The 10,483-nt window shown below is 36.8% G+C and overlaps 1 protein-coding gene across 11 annotated transcripts in view; it reads left to right on the top strand.

Moving 5' to 3' along the window:
- BORA (BORA aurora kinase A activator) overlaps positions 1-10,483 on the top strand; it is a 24,595-nt gene extending 14,112 nt beyond the window's left edge. For 7 of the 11 annotated variants that reach the window (XM_089899458.1, XM_089899454.1, XM_089899456.1 and 4 more), the window contains 5 exons: positions 523-579; positions 993-1,219; positions 2,123-2,255; positions 4,066-4,676; positions 8,751-10,483. In XM_089899458.1, the coding sequence (XP_089755584.1) occupies positions 523-579; positions 993-1,219; positions 2,123-2,255; positions 4,066-4,676; positions 8,751-8,990 (1,268 nt within the window). In that variant the 3' untranslated portion in view covers positions 8,991-10,483. Of the gene's footprint in view, positions 1-522; positions 580-992; positions 1,220-2,122; positions 2,256-4,065; positions 4,677-5,978 lie in introns of all 11 variants that reach the window. The other 4 variants (XM_022577058.3, XM_089899460.1, XM_022577059.3 and 1 more) reach the window with 2 other exon arrangements.

The raw sequence follows: 10,483 nt of genomic DNA, 5'->3' as shown, positions 1-10,483 counted from the left end.
TTTGAAAATTTGTTAATATTGGGAAATCTATCCCCAAATATATATAGGCTGGCTTCTTTTTTGTTTTTTTTTTTGCGGTACGCAGGCCTCTCACTGTTGGTGGCCTCTCCCGTTGTGGAGCACAGGCTCCGGACGCGCAGGCTTAGCGGCCATGGCTCACGGGCCCAGCCCGCTCCGCAGCATGTGGGATCTTCCCGGACCGGGGCACGAACCTGTGTCCCCTGCATCGGCAGGCGGACTCTCAACCACTGTGCCACCAGGGAAGCCCAGGCTGGCTTCTTTTCTGATACAAGTGCCAGCAGCACAACCAGAAGTTATCTTTTACCATTAACAGGTTTACATCAGTGCTGGAAAGTGTGGGAAACAGGAAGGTGGCATGTTATGGAATGGGATGCGTAAAGTAAATAATTCAGTTTGTCTGGAGCATCATGGGGAGATGGTTGATGGGGAAGCACATGCTAAACTGCATGGGATACACTTGCATTGATTTAACCATGTTTGTGTTTATCTGCTTGCTTCCAGCTGCTTGCCAGACATTACTGTCTCTTCCTGTGGATTTTAATTTAGAAAAGGTATTAGGTAAGTATTGTATTTGTTTAAACCTTTAATAACTTAAATAAAATGTTTTGTTTTAATGGCTTTTGTAAGTGGGAATCTGTGGCAATGCCTCTTTCTAAAGAAGTGGGGAAGCCTGAAATTTCTCATTTTTCTTTAATATGGCCTGAATTAGCCTTTTTATCATAGTGAACTTAACTATAGACATAAACTATTCATGAACACATCTTATTGGCACTACCCATACTCATAATGAGGCACTAAAAAAAGAAGGAATCGTTTCAGGTTTCAAGCAGCACCTGTGCAGTTAAACTTTGCCCTCTTTTTGGAAAACAGTTCAAACATAGAGACTGGTTTTTAAAACATCAGACAACTGAAATATAATTGCTCTTCCAAATGACTAGCTCTGCCTTTTATTCTGTTAATATTAAATATAGGTGACTATTTTAGAGCTGATGAATTTGCAGATCAATCTCCCGGAAACCTCAGTTCTTCGTCCCTCAGAAGAAAGCTATTTTTAGATGGCAACGGAAGTATCTCTGACTCCTTACCTCCAGCTTCTCCCAGAAGTCCTCGTAGTGGTGTTCAAGCATCACTTGAGGTTTTTTATTCAATAGATCTATCTCCTGTGCAGTGTAGGAGCCCTGTGCAGACCCCGAGTTCGGTAAGAAGTGGGCCAAGTGGCTGGTTGGTTGGCTATAGGCATCTTGGACCTAGATGCTCCTATTGCTGTCAAGAGGAATGATTGTCTTTTGGGTTTTATATTTCATGCAGATTAGCCTAGTTCACATTTTGTCATTAGGTATAGGAATGCTTTTGGTCAGACTCTCCAATTTTGTATTTAGAGGTAAATGAGTCTCAAGGAATTTCAGGGTAAGGTACTTACTGAATTACGGAAGAGTTTCAGTATAACACAACTAGATTGGTGTTAGTGGACTAACTTAAAATTTTTCATAAACTGCTACTTGGTTTGTGTAAATACGGTGCATTTATATTTTATCTTCTCTAGTATATTCTATTTCAGAATTTTTGGAACAGTCTTCTTAACTATCCTTGTTACAAAATGCCTTGCCTTTTGGCATTTTTTTTTGTTGTTGTTGTTGTTTTACCTTTTTTTCTTATTATAGTTGACTTACAGTGTTTTATTAGTTTCAAGTGTACAGCAAAGCGATTCAGTTATACATCCGTATATATGGTTTTTTCAGATTCTTATCCCTTATAGGTTATTACAAAATACTGAGTAGAGTTCCCTGTGCTGTACAGTAGATCCTTGTTGATTATCTATTTTATATGTAGTAGTGTGTATATGTTAATCTCAAACTCCTAATTTATCCCTCCCCACCTTCCCCTTTGGTAACCATAAGTTTGTTTCGTGTGTCTGTGGGCCTGCCTTTTGGTGTCTTGCCTTTTGCCACAAAGCAAAGGTGGCATCTTGCTTTCTGGTGAATAACCAAAGTTATACAACCTAGTTTATGAATGTGTTTCAAAAATAAAGATAAATAGCACTTGGTGTAACAGAGCTAAGGAAGAGAACCGTTTTAATTTTATTTATTTATTTTTATCACAGGGGCAGTTTTCTTCTAGCCCTATTCAGGGTAGTGCAAAAAAATACAGTTTGGGAAGCATAACCAGTCCTTCACCTATTTCTTCACCCACTTTCTCACCAATTGCATTTCAAATAGGAAAGACACCACTCTCAGGTATGTCTTGTAATACAACCCCCAATTAAAATTTTATATTGTCAATATTTGTTATTAAAGAGTCTCTTTTTAGCTTGTTCTAACTACAGAGCTCCAAATGACCACTCACCCTTTTAAAATTTAGAAACTTGGATTTTTTTTTTTTTTTACAAAAGGAACAATTTACTTTCAAAGACTGAAATTCTCAGCAAAGTTCTGCTCTCATGTCAGATACAGGTAATTTGACTAGCAGTATTTATACCAAACATCTTACAAGCAGAATCAAAGAAAGATGGCTGTCGTAGAGATAAGTTGGTTTCGGTATGCCTTCCAGTGTGTAGGTTCAGACTTTGGTAATCAGATATTCATACTGATATTGTGTAAAGATATATTTGTTTGAGTAAAGTTTTTAGGTAGTGTGTGAGAATTTACATATTTTTCTTTGCAATATGTCAGTTTTTCCTTGAAAAAAATTATAGCACTTCTTGAAAATTATTCATAGTTTACAAAACCTATTCATAGTAAATAAAATTGGAAAACTGAAAACTATTTTTGTTAGTCTTCCTTTTATATATGTACATGTGTATGTGTGTATATATCTCCATACATATATGAACACACACACACACACACACACACACACACACACACACACACATAGTTCTATATCCTGCTTTTTTCACAAAGCATTCTATTAGGAGTATTTTCGTAGGTCATTCAAGTCATTTATTATTGTTTGAAACCATGATTTTGAATCACTGTATGATATTCCATTTCACAGATGTATCTTTTGTTTTCAATCATTGATAAACATTTAAATTATTTCTTTTTTTTCCTTGTATGTACAGTGTATTGTACATATTTATTTCTTTAGGTTAAATTCTCAGAAGTGGAATTATTTGGTGAAAGGGGATGACTGTTTTTAAGGCTCTTGAGGAATTTTATCAAATTTTCCTCATAAGAAGTTGTACCAATTGAAATTTTCATCAGTGGTGTGTGAAAAGTCATCTTTTTCCCCATCTAGCAACACTGGTCTTACCATTCTTTTTGATGTTTGTTAATTTGGTACATTACAAAAAGGTCTCTTACTGCTTTAATTTTCTTGTCTTTGGTTATTACAATGTTGAACTTTTTCCAAATGTTTATGGGTCATTTGTTTGGGGGGATTATTAGTTCAGACTTCAGTGTTTTTGTTGAACAAATGGTCTCTCATTGCTTTAATTTCCATATTTTTTATTATTTGTGTGACCAAACACTTCATATGTTCATTTACCATTGGGAGGATTGTTTATATGCTTTTGCCCATTTTTTTAAACTTTTGTTTTTATTAAGCTAACAAAGCTATAAAAATTATTAACTTTTAAGGCATTTTGATTATTTTGTTTACCATTGTTAAGCTCTTTATTGTTGCAAATATTATTTTGCAGTTTTTTGTTTGCCTTTTAATGTTGCTTATAGTATTTTACATAAACAGAAATAGATTATTACATATTTCATTTACCAGGTACAGCTGTTAATTTGCAGCTATCAGCTGGTTTGTTCTATTATCTTGGATGTGAACAACATTGTTATAGTAGCAATATGCTTGAGGATATTTGCCAGAGGAATTATATTTTGAAGAGCCTCACCCTGTTTATGGATACACATTCATTTGTGCTATTATTTTTAACACCAAAATTTCACTTCAGGAAACAACACCACTGTTAGAGAAATCCAGTTTTTCTGGCATGAAACATGATGATGACCATTTAGTAATGGCTTTCCCATGTCCATGTTTTCATGATGTGATTTTTCCTTCCCAATCTTTTTTTTTCCACTCCCAATCTTTTAGAGCAAAGGAAGTTAACTTTCCATTCTCCTGATGCTTCGTCTGGAACAAATTCTAATGGAATTACCAATCCGTGTATCAGAAGTCCTTATATAGATGGCTGCTCACCAATTAAAAATTGGTCTCCTATGAGACTTGAGATGTGTACAGGGGGTGCTAAGTATCGGCCCTCACTGATTCGGGTACCTTTTACTCTCGAGGCTCACAGCGAAGATGAAGGAGACAAGGCAGATGTTCCTTCCACAGACGCCTCCTCCCTAGCTTTGGGCACGGCTGGAGTCCACCTGCCGCAGTTGGATGGTGACACTTGTCCACATGGCGCGCACTTGGTAGTGACCGCCATGTCTATTACCCAGAACCAGTCCGGTGCTTCTGAGAAAGAATTGGCACTGCTTCAGGATGTGGAAAGTGAGAAGGAGAATAACACTGTGGATATGGTCGATCCCATAGAGATAGCAGATGAGACCACTTGGATTAAGGAGCCCGTTGACAATAGGAGTTTACCCATGACTGACTTTGTGAGTGGGATCGCCTTCAGTATTGAAAACTCTCACATGTGCATGTCACCTCTCGCAGAAAGCAGTGTCATTCCTTGTGAAAGCAGTAACATTCAGGTAAGGTATTTGAATATTCTAGAGTCCTTTCCTTGGTCCCTTGTTCTTCATCCTTTCTTTTGTAAGATTATAGTGAGAAAGAAAATGGGTTGTATGTGAGACTTAACAGCATTACATATGTATTTTTAATCAGTACTAAGTGATATCAAGAGGGTTAGTTCTTTTAACTTGGACTGATGACACATATATTTAATATTCACATTCACTGATATTTATTTGGAGTAGGAAAATAAGAGAGCAGAAAAGAAATCAAGCTGCTCTGTTTTTACAAACTGCTAGAATCCGGCAACTTCTCAGGGTTCACCTCTCTTTCCTGTGGAGCTAGTTCCCAAAGAATTCAGTTTTTGGTGTAGTGTTTGTATTCTAAAAATACAGTAGTTTTGGTTTTTCCTTTATATAATTTAGGAAAAGCAGTTTAGAGCACTTTTATGTATATTTCTTTTGGACTTTAAAAAAAATGTGATTTGTAACCACCATTTTTCATGTAACCATACATTTCCAATTTTGCAACATCTGGCAACAGGAAAGCATGATTCATTTGACAAATACACTTCACAGCTAGCATTTACTTTCAGAAAGACATTTGTTCCACTAACTGTCATATTCTTTGAGTTGAGAGTTTTGAAAGAACTTTAAACTAGAAAGGCAATTCTACCTGCCATTTCATAGTAACGATATCTAACACTTATGTAGCTCTTACAATATGTCAGGCATTATTCCAAGTACTTTACACATGTTAATTTGTTTAATCTTCACAATGGTCCTGTGAAATAGGTATACCATCATCCATGTTTTACAGATGAGGAAACCGAGAGTCAGAGAGGTTCGGTCAATTGCCTGTATAGCTAGCAAGTGGTGGAGTCAAAAGATTCAAATCCTGGCAGTCTGGATTCCATGTTCTTTAATCCAAGTTTATACTGACCCATAGTAATAGTTAATACTACACAGTCTTACAGTGTGCCAGACACTCTTCTAACCTCTTTATAGATACTAATTCATCTAATTCTCACAACAACTCTATAATGCTTTAGTGCTGTCAGTTTTGACATGCTAAAGTGTAAAACTCATGGAGGGATTTTAAATGATCCCAAATTACATATAATCTTTTGCTCATATTTTATGCCTATGCTGCCTATCCTGACTTCTAGGATTGTTGCTCAAAAAAATACACTAGAATCGCTTTTACATATTCCAGCTTCTAAATTTGGTTCCTAAGTAAAGAAGCGCATCCAGTCAAACTTAGCCTTAAAGGTATTGTTAACTTTTTTGCTCTCCTTTTTTCTTACTGCCTCTTTTTTTCAGAGCATCTATAGAAGCATTAGAGAATACTTAGATGGAAATACACATTAATCATCCAGTCCACCTACCCCTTGGAAGCCTGTCTCATAAGTTGCCATCACTCTGCCTGAGTACCTGCAGGGGTATCCCAGCCCATCTTAGAGGACTTCTCTCACGATTTACAAGCCTCTTCCCTAGCGAGCTGAACTATGGTTCTGTCTGTGGTATCTACCAGTCAGTTTCAGTCTTATCCTTTGGGTCATATCATAATAATGTGTACTGTTCGCAGAACATTTTGTAGTTTAAAAATGTTTTCTATACATTCTTTCCTACCACAGGGGTAGCTCCAAACATTCGAAGACAGTCACATTTTCCCAGGGCCCTTTGACTTGCTTTACTGTGACGGGTTGGCCTCCAAGCATTTTACACAGCTGTATTCCTGGAATATCCCTTCATCATCCTGAGAATTCCCTTAACCTCTCGCATGTTCTGTACCCCGTTCTCCTGTTTCCTGGTTTACTTCTCACTTGACTGGAACACATTTTCCAGTAGCTTTCTGAGAAAGAGTACCTTTTTCAAGATACTGCACGTCTGATCACACGTTCTTTATTCTCTCACATTTGAGTTTGGAAATAATTTTCCTTCAGACTTTCTTTCGTTCTGTTTTCAGTGTTGCTGGTGAGAGATCTGAAACCATTTTAATACTTAATCTTTTGCATATGGTCTCTTTTTATCCCTTTCTGGAGTAAAGGATCCTGAAATTTCAGTGATTATTTGGTATGGGTTCCTTTTCATCAGTTGTACTGGGCACTCAGAGGGCCCTTATGATCTGTAAACTCATGCCCTTCACTTCTTGGATCTTTTCTTGAATAATATCTTAGATTTCTCCTCTCGTTTTCACCATTCTTTGGAACTCCTTTTGATTCTCCAATTAAAAAAAAATCTTTTCACAGTTTTTTTTAACTCCCTTTTGTTCTAATTTTTGGGAAATTTGGTCAGCTTCATACAATAACCCTTCCATTGAGTTTTTATTTCTGCATCTTAATCTTAAATTTGTAACTCTTTTGTTTGTTTTGCTTTTGGTGTTAATTAAAAAATCTGTAGAGTGGCTGGCAAAGCATTGCGTGGTCTGGCCTTTCCCTTACTCTCCGGCCTCATTTTGTTTCCCTTCCTTCTCTGTTTCAGTCACATTGGCTTTCCAGAGTTTGGAATACCGTGTTGTCTCCCTTGACGCCTGTGGCGGTTAACGAGATGACCTGTGTTGTCTGGTTGGCACATAGTAGGCACTGACATTAGTAGTGGTCTGAATGGGAGCCAGTGTGATAAGCCACCATGTTATGTTAGGGGCACCATGATCCTTCTCTTCCTAGAGAGTGGGACAGACTCCCTGTGTACCGTACTCCCTGCACCACAAGGGTTTTGTTCAAATGGAACGTCACTCCCAGGAGTAAACAAATATGCATCCATTCCTGAAAACTGGAAACATTTTTCTTAAGATGATGATAGAATGCACTTTCTAGGCTATTCTTTTGTTTGTGTTGGGGGCAAATGTAGTCTTTCCTTCGCTGATCATAATTTGCATAAAAGGGCGTAAGTGCAAGATGACTGCATTGTGGGTTGTGTTGTTTGGTGTTTGTCACTGTGCACTTAAGTGTGGAGTGTGCAGTGAGTGGACAGGGGCAGTGGGGCCTCAGCTCTTCGTCATCTCATTCCGACACTGTGAAAGTTACCCTTTCTGAGCCTTAGCCTCATTTGTGAAGTTAATAGGGTGCTGCAAGGAGAAAATAAGAATGTTACATGGAGCGCCGTACAGGGCTGGTGCTTTTTTTAGGCCCTCATGAAATAAATATTTGGCATATTTGTACCAAAACTGAAGTTTGCTAGTCCCTTTTTTTCTTTTGCTCTTTTGGGCTGTAACAGTGTGTTGTAGAATGCTGTAATTTTAATTAAAATGAAAAGCTGAGCTAACATCTAGAGCCATTATGTACGTGGTATTATTATGAAGGTAAGATTTTTATTTCAACGATGGGTATGAGTATAATGTAAGCCACCTTTTAAAAAATGTGTATTGTTTTGAATCCTCTTAAAGGTAGCTTGCCATTTAGGTAAATTTTATTTAGAGATGCAAGTAAGCCATTTAAGACAAGCTTGGTAAATGAGTTGGAAGAAGTTGATTGTAATCTTCATTTTCATCTACTGGGTGTGAGCACAAAGTAACAGGGAAGTATGTTCTTAGTGGTTTGTACACTGACTTTCAATAAAATGACAGGGACTTCCCTGGTGGTCCAGTGGTTAAGACTCTGCGCTTCCACTGCAGGGGGCGCGGGTTTGATCCCTGGTCAGGGAACTAAGATCCCATATGCTGCGTGGCGCAGCCAAAAAATAAGTAAAATAAAATAAAATAACCTAGAATTTAAAAAAAATAAAGAAAATTACAAGATATGTTTTATTAGAAGGAATTGTAGTAACTACTTTGAAGAACAAGCAATTTTATGTTTATTACTTTTTAAATTCATTCAATATGATCAATATTAAATTGTATTAATACAATATTAAATTGTATCATTCAGTTGTGAATAATAGTAGTGATTCACTTAAATGTTTTAAAATATTGTCTTTATATATAATTACATAATCCAAATCTTACATATATATTTTTTATATAAATATTTTAAAATAAATTTACTTATTTAAACATAAAAGTTCCTCAAAATAAATTTTGTGGTCAAGTGAATTACACTTTGCAATGTTACCTGTGGTGGTTTTTTTTCTCTCTCGCCCTCTCATTCCTGTCAGATGGATAGTGGCTATAATACACAGAATTGTGGAAGCAATATTATGGATACGGTTGGAGCAGAAAGTTACTGCAAAGAAAGTGATGCACAAACCTTGGAAGTCGAGAATAAATCTCAAGTTTTTAATATAAAGGTATGGAAAAAACAGAGAAAGCTTGATATGGTTGTAGTTTTTAAAGTATTTACTAAATGTGACTGTTTTCAGCCTATCTTTTTCCCGTTTTGTGTAAAATCTCGTTAATTGCTATCTGTTGATGCCTCATCCTGTCTTCAGTTCATTTAATAGCAGGAGAAAGTGCTTCAAAACTTTATTTTCCTACCTCTTCTGCTATGAGGGAGCATAAGAGAAGAGGTGGGGGAAGGAGAGCTAGCGCTGCTCTGGAAATGGGGCTTGAAATCAGTTCCTTTAAGCGAAAAGGGGAACAGGAGAGGGTGCCCAATAGGAGGGAGGTGGAGGGTTTTGCCTCTAATATTGGCTCAAAGCTAAACTAAAAACAGCATCTTGATTACTAGAGAGGGAAATAGTACAACTGAGAGATTTTACACATCAGTTACGAGCACTCAAAGCTAAGGGTTCTTTTCTTAAAATCCAAGCCTTTAGAGATAACATATGTGTATCTAAAAAACTGAGTATTTATACAAAAGTATACTGTTGAAGTGAACACTTACTGAACCTCCAGATAGGATGGATATGTCTCTATATGGTTGGCGAGTTCCACATCCATGGATTCAACCAACCTCAGATCAAAAATATTCAGGGCAAAAAAACCCCCAAAATCCAGAGTTCCAAAAGCAAAACTTGAATTTGCCATGTGCCAGCAACTATTTACATAGAACTTATGTTGTATTTGCAACTATTTACATAGTATTTACACTGTATTGGGTATTATAAATAATCTAGAGATGATTTAAAATATATGTAAATACTATGCCATTTCATATAAGGGACTTGAGTATCCATGGATTTGGGTATCCTTGGGGGTCCTGGAACCAATCCCCCATGGATACTGAAGGACAACTGTATTCAGATTTGAAGAATCCCATCATAATTTTAGGCACTGATCAGGAGAATTTTTGATTTTTATGTGCAAGTTTATTAATAAACAATAAATATCAAGTGTGCAACTAAACATAACTCTCCAAACGAATATTCAAGTTTAATATGGAGGCCACATTATTTTACCTTTCCTCCGTTTTGTCATGAGGTGGGATTGTAGTTGTCCATTTAAAAGCAAGCAAGCATTAAGATACAGGAAGTACTCTTATGATACAGAATACTGATTTGTAACAAAATGTATCTTCACTGTCCCTTTAGAGTGCATAAGGAAGTTTGCATCTCGGTTTTAAAAACAGTTCACATAATTGTTGTGTCCTTGAATGGTCCTATTTAAACTGAAAATAAGGTATTTTCTTTTTCACAGCAAGACCACTCAATGCAAAGGTGTTGGATGAAAATTGCAAATCGGCCTCAATGCAGCAGCCCGTAGAGCACCTCTCTCAGAACCAAAGCCTCTAACTGGACAGCTCCTCACATATTTTTCATGCATGGGATCCATAATGTGATCGTGATGGGGAAGAAACTGCTTCAACTAACATGCTGAGCTTTTTTTCTTTCCCTCCTTAATGTGAAAAACCAAGGGCTTAATTTAGTGACAACAGAAAAGCTCCTGGAACTTTCAAAGAAGTTACTGAAGTACAAGTTCAGCTTTTAGCAATAAATATTTTTGTACTGAC

The sequence above is a fragment of the Delphinapterus leucas genome, chromosome 18 (genome assembly GCF_059928025.1).
Source record: "Delphinapterus leucas isolate spDelLeu-1000000601 "Yukka" chromosome 18, BTC_Dleu_Yukka2, whole genome shotgun sequence".
Classification (NCBI taxonomy): domain Eukaryota; kingdom Metazoa; phylum Chordata; class Mammalia; order Artiodactyla; family Monodontidae; genus Delphinapterus; species Delphinapterus leucas.
Note: the sequence above shows the minus strand (reverse complement) of the source record. Positions and strands in the feature narration are given on the sequence as shown.